Source organism: Mytilus californianus, unplaced genomic scaffold, assembly GCF_021869535.1.
Source record: "Mytilus californianus isolate M0D057914Y unplaced genomic scaffold, xbMytCali1.0.p SCAF_14, whole genome shotgun sequence".
In the NCBI taxonomy this organism is placed as follows: domain Eukaryota; kingdom Metazoa; phylum Mollusca; class Bivalvia; order Mytilida; family Mytilidae; genus Mytilus; species Mytilus californianus.
The window spans coordinates 26,738,123-26,765,024 of record NW_026262626.1 but is presented as its reverse complement, the minus strand read 5'-3'; the positions used below and the strand labels follow the sequence as shown (position 1 = coordinate 26,765,024).

The following is a 26,902-nucleotide window of genomic DNA, read 5'->3' as shown; positions in this document are numbered from 1 at the left end:
ATATTGGACAGGCGCAAACAAATGTGACCGGGTTAAACATGTTTTGTGACATCCTAAGCCGTCCCTATACCTCTAGGTAATGTAAGAAAAACAAACACATAGCAATATACACAGTAAAACTCAGTTTCAAAGAAGTTCGAGTCCGATATTAGAATACTTAAAAGTTTGAATGTGCCTTCGGTATCTTTTGCCTCTCTTTAACAGAAAAAGGTAAGCAACATGACAATGATTAACATTAATTTACAAAGGACTACTTGCAGTTCCTGACATGCCAGCTAAATTAACCTGATCCAAAGTTTATGTCTCCTTCATATGGAAATCAAGCACAAACCCTTCCAGGACGGCATCGGTATCAAGCCATCATAAATTATACAAGAAGAACATAATCCGTGTCATGCCTGGTTTAAAATAAATGTGTTTTCTTCCGATGCCAAGGCCATATAAAATCAATATTAATTTAAAAAATGCCATCTTAAATGACTTGACAACAGTATCGGAACTATATTCCTTCTGAATAAGCCTGTTTTAAATGTTAGTTAGCTTTTCAGGTGAATGACGACATGTTTGTGCTTTGTATAGAATATTACCATAAAAGATGGGAAGTGAATTACCTGAACGTATAAGATGTCTGCACGTTGCCTACGGTCGGTCTTCCATTTGACCAATCCTGACACCCCTTGGTGTGTTATACTTCAAGAAAAATCATTAAAATATGCATTATCTATAACATAATTAAGTTCAGAAATGTTCTGATTGATAATTGAAAGTGTACATGTACAGTAGGACAACGAGGTTTATGTATCGATTTAGATTGATTCAACTGAAATATGGCAAAAATGAAATTTTCTGAGTGGACTGAGTCTCTAAAACACGTTTGAGGCATACTTTTTTTTGAAATAGGGCTCTGCTATGAATAATCTGTCATATAAGTAGGCAAAGCAATCCATATTCAGTATTATAGGAATATAAAAGTAAGGAGATGTGGTATGATTGCCAATGAGACAACTATCCACCAAAGTTCAAATAGAGTGGATGTAAGCAATTATAGGCAACACTACGGTCTTCAACCATGAGAAAACACATACCGTATAGTCGGCTATAAAAGGCCCCAATACGAAAAATATAATTTATAACAAAACAATGTATAACAAAAACAATTACGAAAAACAAATATGACAGACATGAACCACTCATTAGGAAGTTTTTACTCTGTCTTCCTATTTTCTATATTGGGTTATGTGAACAATGAAGACGGTTCTGCGAGTTGAAAGAAACATAAAAAAACATTAAACTTTCAATATACAACGAGTAGTACCAACTCCTAAAGTGTAATAGTGACACATTTAACAGAAGCATAAGGTGGGAACGCAAAATTTACTGCAAAACTGTTCAAAGAGAAATAAAAGCCTACACAAGACTCATCGATGGTACACGAATCAAAACAGTCAGAAAACCAAATCTGTTACGATCGATGTTCAAGAGCATTAATAACTTAATATTTTCAAAATGTGACGAATCTGGCTAAGGTCATCAATGTCAGGTAGAGGAAAACCTTAGAGACACAATGATTATTACAAATTGGACAAAGGATAAAGATTTAAGTATAAAAGGAAGGTTTAAAGTGGGCTCTTACAATAGTACCTTTTTACAAAAATGCTTTTGTCTTACTCTAGTATATGGCCAAACGTTTTTAAAATTTGTAAAAAAATATCAAAAAGATTCGTTTTGGGTTTTTTCCCAATGAGCCAAGTAAGTACATGTGATAGGCACATGTAAAATATAAAATTTAAGATCGTTTGAAGTTCTTTGTTCGCTTGGAAATCATGTATTTTCTATTCGTATACATGAGGTTTACTGCGCGTTTATCCAATATTGTGTCAGGTTAGGTGAGTTTTGATTTAAAATTCTTTTAACTTCTAAACCTGCAATTTTCGTGTCCATGAATAAAAAAAAATCATATGCATGTATGAACATCCCCTGTTCAATGCATTGACAGAACGTTCATAAACATATGCCACAATAGACATGAGCTTAAGAGCACGAGTTATTTCACTGTTATCTTACAGAGTAATGTACGTCCTATTTCCGATTGTGAAATTTTAGCTGGCTGTGAAGTTCGTTGTCGATGATGCAAGCATATCAGTTCTTATTGTACTATTCTTTTTAAGCCCCACCTAGGGGAATTATGTTTTTCAGTCTGTGCGTCCGTTCGTTTGTTCGTTCGTCCGTCCGTTTGTCCGTCCGTCCGTCTTTCTCGCTTCCGGTTTAAGTGTTTGGTCAAGCTAGTTTTTGATGAAGTTGAAGTCTAATCAACTTGAAACTTAGTACACATGTTCCCTATGATATGATCTTTCTACCTTTAATACCAAATTAGAGTTTTGACCCCCAATTTTACGGTCCACTGAACATAGATAATTATAGTACCCGCTTCAGGCTAAAGTTTTTTGTCAAGGTAGTTTTTGATGAAGTTGAAGTCCAATCAACTTAAAACTTAGCACACATGTTCCCTATGATATGATCTTTCTAATTTTAATTACAGTTTTGACCCCAATTTCATGGTCCACTGAACATAGAAAATGATAGTGCGAGTGGGGCATCCGTGTACTATGGACACATTCTTGTTTTGTTTTGTTTTTTTTTTTTTTTTTGGGAGGGGGATATTTTGGACTCGTTAGGTAATTGGATACTTTGGGAATGGGGACTGGGTTCTTTCAGAGATAAGCTGATATATAGTGTTTTATTAATAATAATAAACTACATGTACTACACAATTATTATCAGTCACCAATATTTTACACTCGATGTTTACCCTGCATATCAAAGAATTCTGAAATGCCCTTTTTGCCTTTCGATGTTTTTTAAAACCTTTCATGTTAAACTCATTAGAATGGTAAAAAGTTACATTTTTTCAAAACATCTGTTAATCATCAAAATCGATGTAATATTTGTGTACCTAATTTAATAATTAGTTATAAAATTGACCTTTCTCAAAATATTTCCAAGACAAAATTCGTCACAAAGAAGGCAGTGAAAACGAGACATTCAGCAATTTGCAACTTGTTACTGTAAATTACATCATTGCCACATATAGCTCGTTAGCGGATTCAAAATAGGTAACAAATCTGTTGTTTCTACTGAAAGACGAACCGCTGATTCTCATTCCCATACTTTTTTTGTTGATTTTATGATCCTTAAGGTCAAGGTTTCTTTGTAGTGTCTTTGTAGTATAGATTCTAGGTACTGATGTTGTTTAACATTTTAATTACGTGTTATAGTGTTCTTTTATTTATCTTTGTAAATTATTACTTTAATAACAATTCTCTGTAACCACCAACCAAGTTGCGGCACTCATAGTCTCAGATTTTCTTTAAATTTGGTTTGTTGGTAGCTATCGATAAACAAACAAGAAATATGTTGACAAAACAATTGTTTATGCCCTTCTTGCCATGGTAACGGGTCCCCTTGGATTTTGCCTCAAAAATGCATATTTTGACGAACAAAAATGACCCATTTTAAGCAGTAATCATGCACACATTTCAAGTTTTATGAATATTTTGACTTTTGTTTATTAAAATATAACACTTTATGAGTAAGGTGAAAGATAAAAATTATTTCTGACAAAAGGGGAAGAAGGGGGCAGCACTGATTTAAATAGTGGTGTTTTCAATGTATTCAAGAAGGCAAATTATAAGCATTTTGCATGACATAATTTTACACTTTTGCATCCACAACCAATTATACTAAGAAAATAAATGTAAACTATCACTGTTGCCTAGGAATAATTTATCAATAAAGGTTTGGGAAATTAGTTGCTAGGATGGTTGCTATGGGAACATAAAAGTGTCATTTTTGGTATTTTGAAAAAGAATTTTGACATTGTTATTAAAATAGCTTTAAAATAGTGACAGATACAACAAAAAAATCACTTCGGACATGTTGTGCATTCAATGACCTGAAAGTTGTCCTAAAGGTCAAAGCTTATTGATGACCTTGACTTTGACCTTCAGTCTTTTTTATTTAATTTTGTTAGGAAATTGTAACAAATAAACCCAAAAAGTATATAGAAAAAATGGTTTAGACCAAATTTTGTTTTTGTTTGGTAAGAAAGCAAAATGCCAGAGGTCAAGGTCATGTTTCAAGTTCTTAGCAACGACCCTTACTTGATATAAAAGTACCTAGCAACCATACATAGTTGGGTTCAGGTTAATACGAACTATGATATAGATCCTATTTAAAAGTTAAGGTGTCAATATTGTCAACATAAACTTTACCAGACATTTTCATATAATTAAAAAATGCATAGCAACCATCCTTGTATTGGTGCTTTAGGTAAAAATTCTGAAATTTTGAAACTAAAGCTGTAATTCATTCTTCCAATTAGACTCTCAAATTTCTTTTAAGAACAGTAATTGTGTTTCTTAAATAACTCACATACATGAGTTTACTCATGTACATTTCAGTTAATTGCCAGCTACTTTGTCTCCTGTTTTTACTTGAATTACAAATGCTGTTTTTTCCAAAGTATTTTATCAATTTCACGAAAAATACCATTTGCATCATATTATCGTTTCCCAGGGGCCTCCTGTTTTACTTTTATGTTCTTAATCTTGAAACTTCAATACATGGATAGAAAGTAATATTACAAATCATTATTTCTATTGAAACTTATGGATAAATGAATAATTTAATAGCAAAAATTACCAACAAGACTAATCATTAAATCAACATATTCGAAATTTTCATTTTACTCCATATAGACGTTTTGCCCTTAAATGAATACTAAGAGAGACAAAATCAAAAACAGCAATTTTTCTTGTTTCCTTATCCCAATTTTGTAAGTCTTGTTTATTTACTCTTGTAGCTATACTTATAGCTTATTCTATATTAATATTTTTATGTTAATACTAAATGACGATTGTTACCCCCAAATCGTCTTTAAAAGGTATTTACTCTAATTAGGGGTTGTCAAACGAATTTAACCATGTTAAGTTATTTGTAATCGTGTCTTGCTGATAATTTTTGAATTTTAAAGTTTCCTTCTGCTATAATATGGTATTTTTGATATTAGGCATAAAAGCACACAAAAAAAAAATCTTTAAAGGGCAATAACTCCAATAAAAATCAGCTGAAGATTTAAACGAAGTAGATCTGATGTTGCTGATAATCTATTAAATTAAATGTTTCTCTTTCTCTTTTATTGTTTTCAAGATAATAGGCAAAAAAGACAAAACATAAATGGAGAATGTGTCCGTGGAACACAGATGATGCCGCCGCTTGCATATCATATTTATGAAGTTATAAAGGGACATAACTAAAGAATTGTAAAAGTGACGCTAGCCAAATTTGTACTTGATCTGAGTTTTGTGGTAAAAGACATTGTGTATAAGTCTCATAACATTTGGTTGAGGCTAACTTAAGTTAGAGAACAGAAACGAAAAATTCAGCAATTTTTCCATTTGTAAACAAAAATAACTCTAGAACAGTAAAAGTGACACCCCTAAATTTCAAACTTGATTTGTATTTTGTGGTAATATTATAAGCATTGTGTATAAGTTTGATAACATTTGGTTGAAGGAAACTAAGTAAGAGAATGAAACGAAAAAATTAGCAATTGTTATGTTTATAAAGGGACATAACTCAAGAATGGTAAAAGAGAAGCCAGTGAATTTCAAACATGATCTGTATTATGTAGTAATAAGCATTGTGTATTAGTTTCATAACATTTGGTTGAGGCAAACTAAAGTGAGAGAACGGAAACGAAAAATTCAGCAATTATTATGTTTATAAAGGCATATAACTCCAAAATGGTAAAAGTGACGCCACAAAATTTCGAAATTGATCTGTATTATGTGGCAATAAGCATTGGTTACAAGTTTAACAACATTTGGATGAGGCAAACTAAAATTAGAGAACGATAATGAATAATTCAGCAATTTTTAAGTTTATAAAGGAACATACCTCCAAAACTGTAAAGTTGACCTCACCCAATTTCGAACTTGATCTGTGTTTTGAGGTAATAAGCATTGTGTATAAGTTTCATATTATTTGGCTGAGGCAAACTAAAGTTAGAGAACGGAAACGAAAAATTCAGCAATTATTATGTTTATAAAGGAACATTAATGTACTCGAAAACGGTAAAAGTGACGCCACCTAATTTCGAAATTGATCTGTATTATGTGGCAATAAGCATTGTATATGAGTTTCATATCAATTGATTGAGGCAAACTAAAATGAGAGGAAGGAAACGAAAAATTCAGCTATTTTTATGTTTATAAAGGGGCATAACTCCTAAACTGTAAAAGTGATGCCACACAATTTCGAACTTGATCTGTGTTTTGTGGTAATAAGCATTGTGTAAAAATTTATAACATTTGGTTGAGGCAAACTAAAGTTAGAGAACGGAAACCAACTTTGGGACGTACGGACGTATATACAAATGGACAAGGGTAAAACTTAATGCCGCGTCTGCTTCAGCGGGGCATAAAACAAGGTTAAAATTCATCATTTCAGGCTCCCCTGTAAATAGATAATAGGTAGATCCCTTCACTCGGAATATTAAAGATCCTGTCAGGTTTTTCTATTTATAACAATTTTCATGATGATAGACAATTTAAACTTGCATTTTACTCCTATATTCTATTTTAGCCATGAAAGCCATCATGGGATACATTTTTAAAATACATACTCTAATGATGATTGTGTCCAAATCTGGTTTAAGGAGAAGTCCGGTAAAAAATAATTTGGCCAAAAATGTAACATCTTAGACACTTAAGTGTGTACTCCACTTGAATCAATCAGTTTGTGTTAAAGATTTGAACTGATTTGGTCATTACAAATGCTAAAATTCAAGTTCGAATATGAAAATCTATCAAATTTGCTATTAAATTTCATGTATAGGATTTTTTTTGTCTAAAATGGAAGTTGCTGAATTCATGTTCAATCTCAACATTTATATATGTAATGCATTTTCATTACATACAATATTGTTATTCTAATATTAAGACTGAACACAAGTTCCACCTCTTCCATTTAAGATAAAAACCGTCTTACAATTAGCACAAATTCTAAAATTTCAGTATTTTTGCATGACATATTGATTCAAGTACCTGACGCGTGTCCATTGTGTTGTCAAAGACGACTCATATTTATCTAACAAACGCATTCCACTTTCTTATAAATAGCGTTAGAGTTTACATTTTTAGCAAATTTGTAATAATTCTATATTTTGGGGCCAAAAAGGGATCCTGATAGGCCTAGTCTGTTCGATTATTAATTTCAGAGGAGAATTTTTTTTAAAAGTTAATGACGACTAGCCCAATGTTATGAATAAATCTCAATTGGCTCTGTGGCTCTATTAAAAAAATAACTTTTGCTAAACACACAACGTATTTGTTTAATGATTTTTTTTTAATCTTCCACTGTTGAAATACAAACATAGCAATGAGCGGATGCAGGGTAGTTCTATTAGTTAGGAAAGACCATTTTATATTTTGTGATGGGGATAATGAATGTTTAATATGAAATGAATTTGATAGTGTCTTGATCTGAAGATCAATATTATTGCACAAAACATGCTGAAAAGGAATTTTCTGTACATTCAGATGCACATCAGCCACAAACGATTTAAAATACAAAAACGGTGTGTATCAATGTTTTTAATCAATAAATTATAACAAAATGTTTGGGATATTGGGTTCTAGAATGGTTGCTATGGAAACAAAAATGTGTCATTGTAAATGAATATTTTGTCTATGCTCGAAAGGCCAATCCCAACCAAAGAAATAAACTCGTTGATCTCTTAGCAGTTATATTCCTTTTCTCTTCTTCTTGTAGATTCTAAGGACCTGTCTTAAAAATAACATTTGGAGGTCTTCTGGAGAGTTGTCTCATCGGACGACATCTTTAAATTTTTGTATTTGAATGTGTAATCAATCTGATGAAATTGAATTTGCTATATAATTTACTATTTTGGATAAGACATGTGTTCTTAAAGAAAACTGCATGTTTAATATTATTTTTTTCTGATTTTTGTCCCAATGAAACCTAAAATATATTGTTGCTGTGCAGTTTTTCTAAATAAATAAATGGTTGCTATGCACTTTTTCAATATAAATAGATGGTTGCTAGGCACTATCCAAATATAAATAAATGGTTGCTAGGCATTTTTACACTTTAAATGAAGGATTGTTTAAAACTTATGTGACGACAACCACCCCACCCACCCCCCCCCCCCCCCCCCCCCCGCCCCCATTTCCCGACCTTTTAAGTTAGGTCTATGTAATAGTTTATATACTCCTGAATGAAATCATGTATGGGGTTGCTAGGTACTTTTTTTTATCAAATGAAGGTGTTGGTAAGCACTTTTGACATGACCTTGACTCTTTATTTTTCATATGTTAATAAAATAGTGGCTTAAAACGTCCTGAACATTTTCTCAATGTATAGTATGCCTCTTTCTATTAAATTTCCTTTCAAAATTCAATTAATATACACAAGGTCAAAGGTAAAGGTCATCAATGACCTTTGACCTCTGGACAAATTTATGGTAATTTAACTGTCTATAGTTTGCACATCAAAGTCATTCAATAATTATTACTTTTTGTGGATTATTTTAATAACATGGCCACATTTTAGAGGTAAAAAGGCAAAAATGACATATTTTTGTTTCCATAGCAACTATCATAGAACCCAATATCCCAAACATTTTGTTATAATTTATTGATAAGAAACATTGATTCTTTTCATTCATAACCACAGCTTAAATGGAGGTGGATGCAAAAATGTCTATTTTGTTCATGCAAAATGTGTGAAATTTGTCTACTCAACTACAATGAAAAATGACCTCTGCTTCTGCGGTTGTGACAATATTCAGCAAAAATATTTTTTATATATGACATTGCTATTTTGTTTGTTAAGTTTCATGTTTCTGAAAAATATTTACAAATATCAATAAATAAAACCTGGTTTTGATTACGAATGACTGCAAAGTAGTTGTTTTTTCGATGCTAAATTCCTCAAAATTTGTTGGAAATCTCATTCACTTGGTTGCCATGGCAACCATGGCCAAGCAATATTTTGGTGGGCATTTTTTTTACTTTTTTACATGATCACATGTTTTGGCTAAGTTTCATGAAAATCGGTGACTATGCGTGCCGACCCCCCTATATTAAATGGTTGGTGGATACAGAGAATTGCTCTTAACTGTTTAGTCTATTTTTGGTAATATCCATTTGACCTGGCTTGGTACTTATACTTCCAGTCATTGTGTTATTGCGCTATGGTAAATTTTTGTATTCTTGTCTTTTGTTTTTTGCTTTATATTTGCTTTGTCTATTTGTCTTTTTGTTTTTCTTTGTCGACATATTTGTTTGGTTTTATTTTTATTTTTTTCTCAACTTTAAATATTTTATTTCACTACTGGTTGCGAACAATGTCCCTTAGCGCTACAACAATGACGATAAGGTTCCTCCCTGTGATATTAATTGCTAATGAAACCATGTGATTATGATTAGCAAAATAGATCATATATTTATATTTTGTTTTAGTTGCATTTTACAAAGTATTCATACGAGCACACAATACATATACATTATTCAGTGATCCTATATATAAACAATCATATGAGAAAGAAAAAAATCCCGGATTGTTGTCCGTCTTTTGTTTTGATTCTAATTTAAACCGAAAGTAGAATTTACAAAACAAGCATGTTGGCCACATGGCTAGACAAATAATTTCATGAAATGGTAAGTAGTTTATTATAGTCACCAAGTCAATTATTTAATGTATAAATTTTTAAACTTAGAATAATCGAATATTTCAGGTAAGTAAAAAATGAAGTATATAAGAGACATCAAGGAAGGAGCTATTGACCCCTCTTGATTGATATATTGATTTATTGATTGATTGTTTCTTTGTTGTTTAAATACTTGAGTATTTATTTAAGGTATTATTCTCATAGAACAATGAATATAATCGAAGTTCTGATATTTTCCTCTGAAATTTTCTCAAAAAAATAGACTGTCTGGATGATAAAACATTTGTGTTTCATTTTCATTTTTTTAAACTGACAACATATTCACGAATTTAGTTCTCTTTTCTGATAGATAAAACATTTATAAATCACAAAACAAACATTGTTATTACATGATTAAGTGGGTTATATTCATATTTCCATACATATAATCCTACTGGAAGCTCTTTATTAGATCTAATTATAATATTTTATATTTCTTTGAATGAAATTTTGTCCAGATTGTAATACAATCCATGGCAATTCATCTTTATATCTTGTTGAATATGAATTTTAGTATTTATTGATGTTTTACTCTTTAATTTTTCTTTCCAAGATTTGGGTATAGCTTTACGTAAAGTACATGTCTCTGCTATCCAATTTTGTTTCTTTTTTAGTTTATCTAAGATTTTTTGAGAAATTTCTCCTTTATCGTCAATTATGTCGTTAATAAAAATTATATCTTCTTCTACCCAATGTTTAAAATATAAACTTTTGCCTTGATTCTTAATATATTGATTTCCCCATATAACTTGTTTCCTTATATCTCTATAGTTTTCAGGTTTTTTTGTCTTCCCCCCACCATTTTTAATCCAGCATTTTAAGATTTCTAGGTAAAAAGTGGGCAGGTTTTTTATGTTTTCTAATGATTTATGAGAACCTAGGTTCATTGCAAATAGTAGGTTTTTACCCCCAAACTCACCTAAATAGTAGGTTGGAATAATTTTCTTTTGTTTGGTTTTATAGTTATTAAGATTATAACACAATGTTCACTACTGTACCCCTATTTTTGACATTTTTACCTGTTATGTCTGTTTGTTTTTTTATCACACATTGTTGTCAATATAATGGAGTTTTATGCGACTGTCAAACAAGGGAGAGGTTCAGCTAGATATAAAAACAGGTTTAATTCAACATTTTTAACATAAGAAAATGCCTGTACCAAGTCAGGAATATGACAGTTGTTATCCATTCGTTGATATTTTTGAGCTTTTAATTTTAAACGGACTTTCTGTTTTGAATTTTCCTCGGAGTTCGGTATTTTTGTAATTTTACTTTTGATCTTTTTACTGTCACATTTTGTGTCATGGTTTGTATTGTCTAATTGTATACTATTTCCTTTTGGGGCATATGATTGAGAAACGCGTTCGATTAGAGATGCAACAGTAATTTTTTATAATGTCAGTATATTTGGATTTTTTTTTGTTCAAGGAGTATTTTATGTATGACTGTATCATACGATTTTTTACGATAGATATTTAGCTAATCTGCAATCAATCCATCGTCATGCCTAATATATCATGTACTGTGTTACAACTCTAGATTCTACTGACAGGAAAAGGTAACACTAGGCCACCGAAAGCTGAATTTTTAGTTAAGTCTAGGTGGCCAACTGGTCTAGAGCGATGGTCACAGTGGAGGCGGTGTTGTTTTGATATCCTAATAGCATGCGTTTCAATCCCGGCGAGTGAAAAACAATAATTTGCTTCCGCAAAATTACAGATTTAACATTGATGTACTGATATTTAGAGTAGTTAAATATATATAAGTCTAAAGATTTGCACAACGGTACTAATATAAGATGGTATTATACGAAGATGATGTTATAAATTCGTGTTGACAAATATTCCGGTTTAACAAATCTCCTTCGTCAGTGTCAATAATTTTAACAATACTAATTGTATGTGTAAAAATAGCTCAATAATACAGGTACGTTTTGGTCTATTGATTTAATCCCAAATCTTGAACATCATAATATAAAACAAAACTTGATACTCAATAGACGTGACTGTGTATATATACATCCCAAAATGAGTGTAAAATAAAAATGCTAGTACTTCTTATTGATGCCGTTTGGATGATGTATATTTAGTTCCTTTATCTAAAACCTTTCCCGAACCTGTCGCTGGGCATCACCTTAGTGAATGTTCTGTTCAATCACTAGGATTTTCATGTGGTTAAAGTCATCAAGTTTATGACCCGACTGTCTGAAATGCTAACTAACTGGGAGAAGTGGCTTGTTAGAGATATCACTCCTATGGCCATTGGGGCGTTTGTGGCAAGGCTGCCTTAACTCACCAACATATTGGAGGCCACAAACCGAACATTCTAGAATATAAATAACATTCATACTTTTGCAGGTTACATTTCAAAATATCCTATAGTTATTTTCGGTTGCATTACTGTGAAAAGTTGATGAGTGATGCATCTGTAGGCAGCATTTGCAGCTTTTCATCACACGAACGACATTCTCCAGAAGTACTTCTATGACCAGACACTCCAGCCCGCACCAGCAGGTTCCGCAGACTATTGGGTTGCCTAAAAGCTATCATGGGGGCTCGGGAAAAATCTTGGACAATTTGGAATTCTTTTCAACTGTTTTCCATTGCTCACGAATGACACCGAAGCTGTTTTTGAGATATGGGTGGTAAGTAAAAACGCAGGAGTCCTTTTTTTTTCTTTTTATCTTTGTATTCTAACAGTTTACTCCTTTGAATAGTTTCCGCTTTCTGAAAACGTTTTGGAATAGTTCTGTGTTTATAGCACCTTCTCTTCAAGCGGGTTTTAAGTTTTTTATTTGTTTCTGTGTTGGAACATATTCGCTTGACTCTGCGTTCCTTACTGTCCGGGGTGCTCTTAGTACAATGAGCAGGATGGCAACTTTTAGGGGACAGGTATTGGTGAGTATCAGTAGGCTTAAAATATGGGTCTGTGGATATAATGCCATCTGTAAGGGAGCTGGAAGTATCGAGGAAAGTGATTTTGGATTTAGATCATTTATGAGTAAATTTGATACTTGGATGTATGTTGTTGGCATGAGTGATGAATGTATCTAAATCCTCGTCACTTTTATTCTAGTTCATATCCACATCATCTATAAATCTAAACCAGAAAAGCGGTTTTTCGATTGAAGATTCAAGGAGTTGTTTTTTCTAATTTGCCTATAGATATGTTGGCATATGATGGAGCCATTGTGGTAACCATAGCAGTTCCATTAACTTGAAGATAATGATCCCCATCAAAGGTAAAGTAGTTGTTGTTTAGTACCAACGTGAGCATTTTGACCAGGCATTCAGTAGGTGGATATTGTACTGGTCGGGAATCCCAAACTTCTTTACATGCATCAATGCCATCTGCATGTGAAATATTCGTGTAGAGGGAGGTGACGTCTATAGAGACAAGTGTCGTGTCGGAGGGAAGTAGATAGAAGGCCTGCATTTTTCTAAGATAATCGCTTGTGTCTTTGATGTGAGATGGTAAGTCTTCAACATGTTTACGAAGATGGAAGCCAACGAATTCCTAGATTTGTTCCGTCGGATGACCGTTCGCTGAAACAATAGGTCTTCCTGGGTTACTGGCCTTATGAATTTTTGGTAAAAGATAAAATCTGCCCGGTTTTGGATTTTCTGGTTTCAAATATTCAAGAGTGTTTTCATCGATGAAACCATCGTTGTGCATTTCTACCAAACTATCAGTTATTTCTCTGCTAAAAGATGTTGTAGGGTCAGAGTCTAGTTTTCGGTAGAACCTTGCATCGCCAAGTTGTCGTTCAGCCTCTTGAATATAGGCAGATTTATCCATGACAACAACTGCACTGCCTTTGTTTGCAGGTTTGATGACGACGATATTGTTGTTGGAACGTAAGTTAGTCAGTGCAGTTCGTTCTTCATGGGTACGATTGTCAAAAGGTTTATTGTTTTCTCTGGTATTTCTAATAATGTCCGACTTAAAATAATATATATATAGTATATGTTATTCAGGTCTCAGACAGGGTATATAATGTGACATTCCCGGCTTTGAGTTTATATTCCCTGAGCCGTAGGCGAAGGCGATATAAACCCTAAGCCGGGAATGTCACATTATATACCCTGTCTGAGACCTGAATTACACATATATTACGGTTTACCCCTGCCTTAATGTTGTTTTTTTTTTCAGTACAAGGTATTTGTTAAATATTCACAATGCAGTATACATATTCATTACCATGGTTTTTTTTTGTTTCTTAATGTATTGGGTAATTCATATAAATGCACTTTTTTCATCTTGACAAACATTTTTGTCGTGAAGAATATATATTGTCAACAAAGTGTTTAGATTTCTGTTTACTGTTTGTATGTTTGTTTGACTATTTTTCAGAACAAATATAGTGAAAAACCCAACCTGATATTTTCCGCATACGTGAAGGAATTTGCTGTGAAAATAATTTTATCGTGTATGTAATCATTTATAATAACACTTTAAAAAATTAATTTTAAGTTTTTGGAGTGTAAATTGCGTGATTTTAAATTAAAAATGTATTATTGACGGATGCACATCATTATTTACCCTCGGTGAGCCTCTGACATTCTTATAGTGTTCCGTGTAGCTTCAGACTACGTCACATATTAACAAGTGTTATGATGACGTTTTTGGGGTTCCAATTGGGGTAGAAAACGTCGTATATACCCTGGCAGTTTTCTGAATATATACTGACATCTCTATGTTGTTATCCAATCATAAAACTCGACACATTTGTAATCCGTAATATATATAATTACTCTAAATATCAGCACAACAATATTAAATCTGCAAATTTGCGGAAACAAATATTTTTTCTTCCCTCTTCCTTTGGGATTCGAACTCATGCTATTGGGATATCGAGACAACACCGCCTGCACTGTGTCCATCGCTCTAGACCATTGGGCGACTTAGACTAAACTTTATAATATAAATATATATAAATCAACGTGCAGTCATCTATACGTTCAGGTATTTCACATCACATTTTGTGGAAATATTCTATACAAGCACAAAAATGTCGTCATTCACCGCAAAAGCTAACCAAAACTTTAAACAGATTTATTCAGAAGGGATATAGGTACGATACTGTTGCCAAGTGATTAAAGATGGCATTTTTTTGGAATTATTATTGATTAACTCATAGGGTCTTTTCGTCGAAAATAAACACATTTATTCTAAAACCAGTTGTTGGCATAATACGGGTTATGCTCTTCTCGTATATTTTATGATGGTATGTTACTAAAACCTCTTACGGGAGTGATGGTGCATGGTTTTCATATAATGAAGACATACTATTTCAATCAGTATAATTGAGGTCTGGAGTTGGCATGTCAGTAACTGCTAGTAGTCCTTTGCTAATTTATGTTGAGCATTGTCATTTTGCTTAGTTTCTTCTGTTACCTTATCTAACATCGGACTCGGACTTCTTTTGAACTGGGTTTTTACTGTGCGTATTGCTCTGTGTTTGTTTATTCCACATTTGCTAGAGGTAGAGGGGAATGTTGATATATCACAAAACATGTTAAAACCCGCTGCATATTTGCGTTTGTCCCAAGTCAGGGACCTCTTGTCTTTTATGTTTTTTTTTGTTTTTTTTGTTTTTTGTTTTTCCATTTATATGTTTCGGAGTTTAGTGTGTCATACATTTTCGATGAATTAGTATACATTATTTTAAGGGGACAGCTGAAGCGATTTTTTTCGCTGTGCTGAAGACCAATAGGTGGCCATAGGCTGTTTTCTGCTCTTTGGTCGGGTTGCTGTCTCATTGACGCATTTCCCGTTTTCATTCTTAATTGTATGATGCAATTTTTAAGGTGTGCGTTGCTGGCCAGTAAATAAAGATCTGAATTATTTAATTAAAACCCACATTTATTTTTTAAAAAATCACATTACAGAAAAGGTATCCCATAATGCATCATAAACATATAATTTGAAAATTTACTTAAAAAATTTCTTTCAAATATATATAAATGTAGTTTTTAAAAATGTTAAGGTAGTGACATATGTGTTTTGTATATATTTTTAAACCACTTTGTTGTTAACACATTGACCAAAACGTTCTTCCAAATATAAAACCACACGCATCGAAGATGATCTTAAATATAAAAAAAAAGCATCGCTCTGAAGATTCTTTGACGAAACCAACTTTATTGTTTTTCCAACAGCTTCAATTTAAAACGTTATATTTAACACATTTAAAGAAAATAAAAATCGAAAAAATGAAGAAACATCTGTCTAAATATATATGTAAGAACCACAAATGTTTGTTGCATTTTCCACTGCTTCGTGTAAAAACACATTACATAGTAAGTAAATTTAATAATGTAAAACAAAATATATCCCATTGAAATGCTGAGCACGTATTCAAAACAACGCCAATATTATTTCATTTCCACATATACATTAAAACATATATTATACATATTAAAACAGTATTTGTAGAAAACATCCCTCTGAACAACATATTTATTTCAAATCAATTTAATTCCATTTTCAAAACTTTTTTGTTAAAACATAAAACATCAAGAAGAGAGGCTAAACAAATGAATACAACAGAAACATCCCTCTGAACATTTATATTGGAAACAAAATCATATTTGTATATTCCACAGTTTCACGTTCAAATCTAATATACAATACATTTGTAATACATATAAAAAAGAGATTTCAAGTTTGAAGTAAAAACTTCCTGCGGAATATATATGCATTGAACAAAACTTCTTTCATCTCAAAACGTATTACACATGTGAAGAAAATTTCATTTAAAAAGAAAAATGTCCCTCTGAACATACATATTTTACAACAAATCCATTATTTATTTCATTTTCCCCTAGGATGTTGTTACAATATGATACATAACCCATACATGTTATAAAATAATTAAAACAAATCAACCCACTCAATATATTTAAGAAACAAACCCACACATTTTTGTTTTAAATTTCCATTCCATTTTGGTGATCATAAATGCCTTTGAGCACCACTCTCCCTAATTCAATGCTTTCGTTTTTCTCCATCCTGTATGTTTATAAAGAAAAAAAAAGAAATAATATTATTGCTGTTGTTCCTGAATATGAGATTTCATATCACTTAGCTTTTATAATAATTTTTAGATGTCAAATCCAACGAGTCGAGGAAGAATGGACACCATCAATATAAAAAAGGAGAAGGAAATAACAACGAAAGAAAAACAAAGTTAACCTAACACTTTAACTCGCCAGTTAATACAAATAAAAGAGTGAACATTTCTGAGATGATTTTGCGTGTGTCCGCAATGGCGGCTTAATCTAAATGAGATCATTAACATTAACGGTAACAATTTTACTGCACCAGATGCAGATTTTGACATTTGATATCTCTTCAGTGATGATCGAGGCCAGAATATTTGAAGCTTTAAAACCAACTTTTTACTTAGAATGAATGAATCAGAAACATTTAAGATATCATTACAAATACTAATTTCAAGTATGTTTAAATGTAACTTCCAAATGCATTTTTGAAGGGAGGAAAACAAATCGTATGCTTTCACCCCTATCTTGATATACGTTAATAATTATGAATTGTCCCTTTCATCTATCTTTGATTCAATATACAAATGTGTAATTATATGGATGAAGGTTTTCTTCTTATTGTATAATTAATGTTTTTGACGTGTTTTTATATACAGAAATGTCCTTTGAAATTAATGAATCATTTTAATATTTTTTGGCAAATTGAAATTGAATTTTGAATATAAATAAAACAGATTATATATTCAGCGGATCACTATATTTGACAAAAGGTAAAAATGATAATTGAAATTTCAGGGATTCCAAAGGTCCGACAAGAAACACTTAACTAAATAAGACAAACAACAGTATACAAAACACCACATAGAAAATCGAAGACTGAGCAACACGAAAAACCAAGGATGATCTCAGGTGCTCCGGAAGGGTAAGCAGATCCTGCTCAACATGTGACTCCGATTGTGTTTCTTTTGTACGTACAAACCACGTTCTAAATCTTATTTGGTATGTCATTTTTGACAAAAATATGTCTTGTGCTGTGTACAAAATAACATGATGGGATCTATGTCGCGTTCTTTATAGATTTAGAGATTCATCTGGCATGCTTAAATCAGTTTCCAACTATATTTCAATGCAGACAACTAAAGAAGGGACAACAGTATACATGGCCATATTAATAAAAGAAGACCAAGGCAACATTGATAGTAAATGAAATATTCACCTGATTTTTTGCATTTTCCTGTGAATACAATAACAAAACATTTAATGAAAATAAAAAGTAAAATTAAATTAAATTAACAATAGCAATGAAGTAAAGGATAAGACTGAATACAAATGTCTCATTTATATATAATCACATTAATACAAAATGCAAATTTATTATGAATTAATATGTCTTATGCAGATGAATAACTATTGTCATAGTAACTTCTATCATACGAAACAAAATATACTGACCCTTTATAAAAACCTTATTACACTTCATATTTGAATTTGATTTTGCAATGTTTACACCTTATTTTTCTTCTGTTGTTTTTATGTTTTGTTCTTAATGTAAATAAAATCCAAAGGTAGCTCACATAAGTCTGTCTAAATACTACGATAAAAGCTCTTTACGATTTCGATTCTCGACACCTTTTTTTGCAAAGCTGGTTCGGCATGTGTATATATACTACTAGTCTACAACATGGGACGATATTGATTGATTTGTCGTTGCTGACTAAACGTCTTGTGCCAAATATTCCATGCAAATTCAGGACGACTTAGAAATTAATACAATAGGTATGTTCTTCAAATTAGGAAGAATTAAAATCTGAACTATCACTGTGTTTGCCAAATTTGCTATTTGCCTGTCCTAAAACAGGAACCTGGAATTATGTGGTTGAGGTGGGTTACAGTCTGTCATTTATGAATTTCGATTATTGTTTTGTCATAATCAAGGCCGTTGATTTTTACTCTTTTCAGTAGTTTAAAATTTTTCACGCCAAGGTGTTTAAAAAAGGTATATGGTTTTGCTCATAGCTGAATACCGTATAGTGGCCTATATTTGCTTACATCCTCGTCACTTAGACTCTAGTGGTTAGTTATCTCATTTGCAAAACCTTTATTCTCTTCAATCGGTACTGTGGGTACAAACATGTATTCTTTTGTTAATTGTTATTCGTTCTTTGTGTCAGTCTGATGAAACCTTTTTCAATTGATGTTTTTTATTTGTTCGTATGCTATGCTGTTACACTGCTGTCTCATGTTCGGGGTAAGTTTGATCGCTCGCAAACATGGTAACCATCTCCACATTTCATGAGTATATCCAAAGTAAGTAACCTGTAATTCAATTGGTCGTTGTCAATCATATTTTTTTATTGTCATGTACATAAATCAGGCAAGTGGTTGTCTAGTTTTAATTATTTTACGGCTTGCTTTTTTGTATAGGTTTCCCTCATTGCTGAAGGCCGTACAGAGACCTTCATCTTCTGATTTATTTATATTCATGTTACTGCTTTTGGTCTTTCGTTAATTTTATTATATTGTCATAGATTTATCACTTACGGAATAAGTAAGCAATGGTAAGATCAAATTATTATATAAATATTTCAAATATTTCCAATATAAGTACCTGGGCAATCCTCTAAGTTACACAGTGATGTCTCAATACGGGGTCCAACACAATCCTTCCCATCTTCAGACGGCTCGGGACTGTCACATGTACGATGTCTACTTTCTATACCATTTCCACACGTGACGGAACAGGTTGGTTTTGACCAAGATCCCCATTGGCCATCAACTTTTTAGACAAAATCAATGTTAAAATTACCTTAAGGAAATGTCCGATGAATTTTATGTCATTTTCAAAGAATTAATTTAATTAAATCGATTAAATGGAATTTTTGATGTACTCGTTAGTTGACGCTCCGCACCCTAGCATCAAATCACGAAACAGCATGTGCATGAACTGCAGTACATGTTCATTTTTATTTTCTTGTCACATTTCTTTCATGAACTGACAATATCATGAGAACCCTTTCCCATTTCATAATATGTACCAAATAGATAGTCAAATATAAAGGTAAATATTTCTAGGGTACTTCATATTTTAATTGCATGAGTTTCATATGGACTGATACCTAATGATAAAGTTATCATCATTCTTACTCAGAATGTAGTTTGGTTTTGATATTATTCAAATTGAAATTGTATTCGTAATTTCTACATCATTTTGATTTTTTGTCATTCATCGTGTGTGCGCTGGGAAACATGTTGCTATAATTATCGGCATAATACCTTATTATGTCTGTTTCGATTGCTCACCGAATTGTGTTAATATAACGGAACTATACAACTGTCATACAAGTCGGATGTTAAGCAAGCTGTAAAATCATGTTCAACCCGGAAATTGCCCGTGCCAAGTCAGGAATATGACAGTTGTTTTTCACTTGTTTCGTTAACTGATAACGTTTGATTTTGTCAGTTTTTATGGAAAATTCCCCTTTTTGAATTTGCCTTGCAGTTCGGTATTTTTTGTTAACCTTTTTTATATATATACATGTATAAGTTTTGTTACTCTCAACTTCTAGAATAAAAGTAACTTGTTTCACAAAGGAAGTGAAAAACATCCATGTGTTTGTATTGAAAATTAGTAAACAAAAACAAAGTATTAAAAAACTCTTGTTCCTGTATGTTTTTGAATAAATTGTTGGGTTGGTTCGGTTCATATGGTATATTTTTTACGCATTCAATCAAAAAACAAACTTACACAAAAATAAATCTTCCATTTCAATTCAGATTCTTTGATATATTCATAACAGCACTACCACTGTGCATTTCAAATACGTATTATATATATTTACATATATATGTAAGGACGACTTGTCCCAAAGCAATAACTATAAGTTAAAAGTCACTTGTGTAGGAAAATATTGAATAATATACCTGGAAAGGAACAGTTTGATGAGTTGAACTGTCGAAATTCTGTTGTTGTGTTAAAATCAACACACGATCCAGCCATATTGAATTCGTCTGTTTGATAAGATGCCCATTCAAATAAATCTATCATTGTACAGCATTCCAAGGGATTGTTAGTCAGGACCCTGAAAATATTTTCTAACTTACAATTTAAAAACGTTACTTCGCATGATAAACCACAATAGCTTCTTTTTTGTACACCTTACATATTTACTTTAACCGTTATAAAAGATAAAACTGGTTGACTTATTCTGTCGAATGCAAATAGAGATAGACACGATCGAAAATCTATATCAAAATTAGTTCCCAAACTGTAAAGGATTGAGTCAACTTGTTCAATCAACCTTTGAAACAGATGCTATTATTATCTTATGATCACACGGAATGTTAAGTCCTATGATCAGTTGTTATTAGTGCATCCCTCGCAATTTGTTCAGCACTGTTCAAAGTTTTTCTTGTAGTCAGTCTATTTATGTTACGTTACAGATAATTCAGTGTTAATTATTTTGCAAAAGTAAAAACAAGTACAGCTATTTCATGACCACCAAATTAATCTTAATATATCAAAGGTGAAGTATCTTAGTATTGCTGCAGTATAGAGAAGTCGAAAGACTAAGCATGCTTTTTTAATTTATTTTTCTAGCTGGTATAAATCAGAACTTTTCAATCGCCAAATAAGTTTTGTTTGAACCTTATTTAATTTGAGCATATAAATCACAAGGTGAACAGAAGATATATCAATATTACATACAGCAGTTTTATATTTGTTGTTCTTCCAAATATATTGGCAGATACTGTTGTCAACATATTCGATTCCAAAAATCTACAATTAGAAGGTAGTGAAGTTTAAATACTTGAGAGTAAAAGATAACAATTTCTTCTTTCGTTGTATTATATTTTTTATAACAGTCATTATTATATTATATTATATTATATTATATTATATTATATTATATTATATTATATTAAATTATATTATATTATATTATATTATATCATATTATATTATATTATATCATATTATGTTATATTTTATTATAATCCATTATATTATATTATATTATATTATATTATATTATATTATATTATATTATATTATATTATATTATATTATATTATATTATATTATATTATATTATATTTATTTATCTATTTATTATATATTTTAAGCTTTAATAAATTTTCATTCCGAAATAACCTTTTTCGCAATCCCATTTTTACCATTAATGTAGAATGCCCTTTTAAAGTGCAAATTATTGTCAGATTTTGCACAAATTGCCTACTCATTTAACTTGCTGTATAAGGTATGGATACAGTTTTTCACACCTATATGTGGTGCAAAGTTGGTAACTGGAAAATGGACTGTTGCAACAGTTGAGAACATAAAATAAAGGATACAACAATGGTGGTAGTCTAATTGAGTAGATTATCTTCAAATTGTCGTAACCACAATCCTCGTCCCCTTTTTCTTAATTGTGAGCTACCAAATAAGATTCACCGGGTTTGAATTCACATGAGCAACACGACGGATGCCTAATATGGAGTAAAATCTGCATACCCTTCAGAGCACCTAAGATCACCCCTGTTTTTTTCCTGGAGTTCGTGTTTCTCAGTCGTCGTTTTTTGTTGTTTTCGCATTGTAAGTCAATTTTTGACATATGAGTTTGAATATCACTTTGGTATCTTTCGCCTCTCTTTTGCAAATATCAAAATCTATTGGGAATCAAATGTCATTTGCCTTCTGTATTAGTAAAGAATGTTATGTTCCCTTTTGGTAGAAGTGTTCTCATGAAATAGTTGATAAACGGGTGCTTAACTAGTTTATGTTATGTCTCAGAGAAATATTTTATAACTTTCAAAATGATTTATCCAAAGAATTTAAAGAACAGACTTCCACAAAATTAACGAGAACACTTTATAAGGAAATATAACACTTCAAGCATAATACTAAACATTAATGCATTTTTGTATATATTTTCATGATTGGACAGAAAACACTCCTATCGCAACCCTTTATTAAACTCACACAACTTCAAGGTTTGGATTTGATGAAAACAACCCTTCTGGTAACCTGGTTAAACTGTTGGAATCTAATAATCTGCAAGAGCAAGAATAATCTTTATATATTTTTTTTTCACATGAGCATTTTCCTCCTAAATGACAGATTTATCAACTGAGGATTTCCTCAGATGATATCTATCATAATTTAAAACCGCCTTAAAAGCCAAACTTATTTTCGATTATCTTTTACCATTTAGCAGATAATGTATACATTAATTTTGTCAAACTTTGCAAATGAGCACAAAATATCCAGGTATTTTTCATACAAATCTCCATGTATAAATCTTTTTGTACCTTCCATATATTGGTATTTTTTTCCTAAAACAAATATTTCCATGAGTTTCAATATTTCTCTGGTAAATATACGTGTTACCTTTTCTCATATACAATGAAACAAATAGTATATATATGCTCATAAATTGGTACAATATGTAAGAAGAGATATCACTTCGAGTACGTGTAGGTGTAGTGTTACTATTAGCACCAATTATATATAATACTAAGAAGATCCTTAAAGACTTTTTGTTTACCTTTTCAGACCATATGATTTAAAATTAGAATTTAAAATTATTTTAAATTAAGGAATATATATCCCTCAAGCAAAGCTCTGATTCCTTGTCCAGATTTAGCTATACTTTAAGACCTTTCTCATGTTTCAGGTTTGATCAGCTCTTCAATGATTTTATAAGGTTTTTTTTTCAAATAGTTTGGCCCGAACGTCACTGAATAGTCAATTATTGTCGAAAGAAGCATCGGGTGAAATTAAATTTGTTAATGTTATTAAAACTCAGAACAAGAAAAATTGAACACTCAAAAAGCTTTAAACTCTGAAATAACTGTGTAGATTTATTGTTGCCACTATTGGTCAACGGACACAAGTTGATATTTTATTTATGCAACTTTAGGAGAAAAAAACAAAATCCTGAACTCCAAGCTAAATTCAAAAGGGGAAATTCATAACAACTGACCAATCAAACGCTTGCCTGAACAAACCAAAAGAACGAATGAAAAACAAATTAATTTTCCTGACTTGGTACAGGCATTTCCGGCAGCAAATACTGCAAAATATGCATTAAAGCTATACAACACAACTGATCTAAATATTCAAACAAAAATATAAATGAATTTGACATAGACGCCAAGAAAAAAGTTCAAGTTATTGAATGTGTATACGGTATAGTGAAAACATAATGACATATACACTTTTCAGATAAACTAAAGTAAAAAACAAATACAAAACATAAAAAGAAAACAACTTTATTAATTTATTTAAACCTCATGCGTCCGAATCGAACCTCTGATTCCGTCCGCATCAGGAACGCCCAAAGCCAAAAAAACAGCAAGCCGGATGTACAAATACCGAGCCACGTCTAGAGTCGTACGACCAAAAGGAGTATAATAGTACAAAGACAAATAAAAGGAAAACTGTTAAGTAAATAAAAAGATACACAACATTAGCACCTGACGTCCATTGGTTGCACTTCTGTAATTATAGAAAATGCAATGTCCCATAGGAACTCCTTTTACGGCTAAAACTGTGCCACTTTTATTATGAAGTTTCGTAAAAAAATTATATCCTAGAATGGAAAGTTCATATGCACTACAATTTTTTTCAAAGGTCAAAATATAGGGCTGTACGGCATATTTTCTACATTTATATGCCCCCAACTTTTAAGAGTTTAAACTCATACTAAAATTCTGTACTACCTCTCCCTTCACTTTGGGTTTTCCTTAGAATTCAATTTAGCCGCTATCCATGTGTTTTTATACTGGTAACAATCCCGAGTTATGTGTCTATGTGATGAAACATGTAGATCATATCTGGGAACCAGTACGTAACAAAACAAATTATTTATGAATATTATATATCTCCCCAAAAGAGGCGTGGTTTGTGAAACAGTTTTTTTTTTCACAAAGTGCAACTTAAACTAACATTTATTCAAATAGAAACATCTTGAAAAACACTTTTTCTCACAACAATACTTATTTATCAGAATCTTAGCCTAAAAGAAATCACTGCATCATGTGCATAAACTCTAACTTTTCTTTTACAGTACATTTTATACCCCAATGTCTGCCTCAAATGGTCAGATTAGAAATCTTGTCACAATAATATCATCTCTTACCATATATCTAACATAATTTGGCTAATATATACCACAAGTTATTAATTATATATATAAACAAAGCCATTTTTTCAAAAGTTGTATGTATGAAGTAACCAGTCAGTCATATATATGAAATCACTAAACGTTTTTTAGAACTGACTGCTAAAATCTGTTTGTTTGCATAACTTTAAAGCACATTTATTTATTTATTCTGTACAAAAGACCTTTATAATAAGAAAATCATAGCCTTTACACGTTAAATTATCTGTTTTATAAGGGTTTTTGTCTCTATTTTTGGCCATTTGGACCTCAAATTTGCTAAATAATTCTGCTATATCTGTGAATATGGAATATTTAGTACAATGTCAGGATAGAACGCACAATTATTAGTTTTATTGAGGTATTTTTGTATCTCTAGTTTGTATATGTTTATGTCGCGGTTACAAGAAAGCACACACAGGTGTTACGGCTTACTCATGGGTTTTCGACAGGAGAAAAACACCCCAATAACAATATTCATCAAGGATCTATGACTTTCAATGACTGCGAAGAGTAAATATAATCACTTCTTAAAACAATTTAAATTACAAATATGCACATATTATGAATTTACATTACAGACAGGGCTTTAAGTAAACTATGTATACTGTAAACTTATGCTGAGTCATCATAGTAAAGGCCTAGGATGTTCTCAATATTAATGAAATATTTATAAAACTTTATATTTGAGTTAATTTCCTTAAAATCTCTTACGATTAACCGAATTTGGTGAAATTTCACATTTTCTCTTTTTTCTACCAACATGGTTGCACTTCTATAAATATAGACAATGCAATTTTCCACGGGAACTCCTTTTACGGATAAAAGTCACTTTTACTACGGAGTTTCGTAAAAAATAATATCCTAGAATGGAAATTTCATATGCACTACAATTTTTCAAAGGTCAAAATATAAGGGTCTGCGGCATATTTTTCAATATTTATATGCCCCCAACTTTTAAGAGCATAAACTCATGCTAAAATTCTGTACTACCTCGCCTTTAACTTGAATTTCCCTCAGAATACAATTTGGTCGCTCTCCATGTGCTTTTATACTGGTAACATTCTCGAGTTATGTATATATGAGATGAAACATAGAGATCATATCTAAGAACCAGTACGTAAACAAAACAAAATATCTATGAATATAATAAATCTCACCAAAAGAGAAGCGATTTGTGAAACAGTTGTATTTACAAAGTTCAACCTATAACTTAAGACCATTCTGTATTATGTGCAAAGTAGACACTGAATACTTATCTATAAGGTTTTCGTACTTTCCGATGAACTTCTTGAGAAAAAAAGACTATACGTTCTCCATTTGTTTCAGACACTGATGACGTTTTACAAAGTCTAAGTAGCAGCTGCAAGCTCTTGTTTATCGTATAAGTTGAGACATGTATCCTCCAATCACGGGTGAAGTTGGAATATTGCTGACAATTAAAAATTCAAAATTCAAATCGTCTCGTTTGTCCTAGATTCTTGTACTGATTGGACCGCTGTATTCAAATTCGAGGTAGATGTCTAAAAAAAAAAGGCGATGGAAGCTGTGGTTCTTTTAAATTTCAGGAAAAAATGTCATCAACATATATTGTGATCAAAATCAAAGTGTGTTTGTTATATACGGCATAATAATAGTATCGTAGAATGTTTTTTTCCAATAATACAACAAAGTCCCTTTTTATTTTGGTTTAACGCCACCACATTTTTCAGTGACATGCTATGTCAGAAATCGATAGTATTGTAATATTTTACATGTTTTAGTGTTAATGTCAAATAAAGTCTTTATTATTCATGGTAAATTTGTGATCTCTCTTAAACATGAGATGCATATTTTTGTAGAATCACAGTGTAAAATGATAAAGCTAAGACAAAATATCAGACTCGCCTCTTTAGACGCAGGTAAAACTGATAATGTCAATTTTACAGACGCCATAAAAG

General features: G+C 31.6%; 1 protein-coding gene across 2 annotated transcripts in view; it reads right to left on the bottom strand.

Moving 5' to 3' along the window:
• The window catches only part of LOC127724456 (A disintegrin and metalloproteinase with thrombospondin motifs 15-like), a 110,816-nt gene that overhangs the window by 37,855 nt on the left and 46,059 nt on the right, over nt 1–26,902 (bottom strand). Inside the window, exon 5 of one of the 2 annotated variants that reach the window (XM_052231420.1) lies at nt 16,538–16,807. The exons of the other annotated variant lie outside the window; for it this stretch is intronic. Within the exon in view, the coding sequence (XP_052087380.1) occupies nt 16,784–16,807 (24 nt within the window). The 3' untranslated portion in view covers nt 16,538–16,783. Of the gene's footprint in view, nt 1–16,537; nt 16,808–26,902 lie in introns of those variants that run through there. 2 annotated transcript variants of the gene reach the window in all.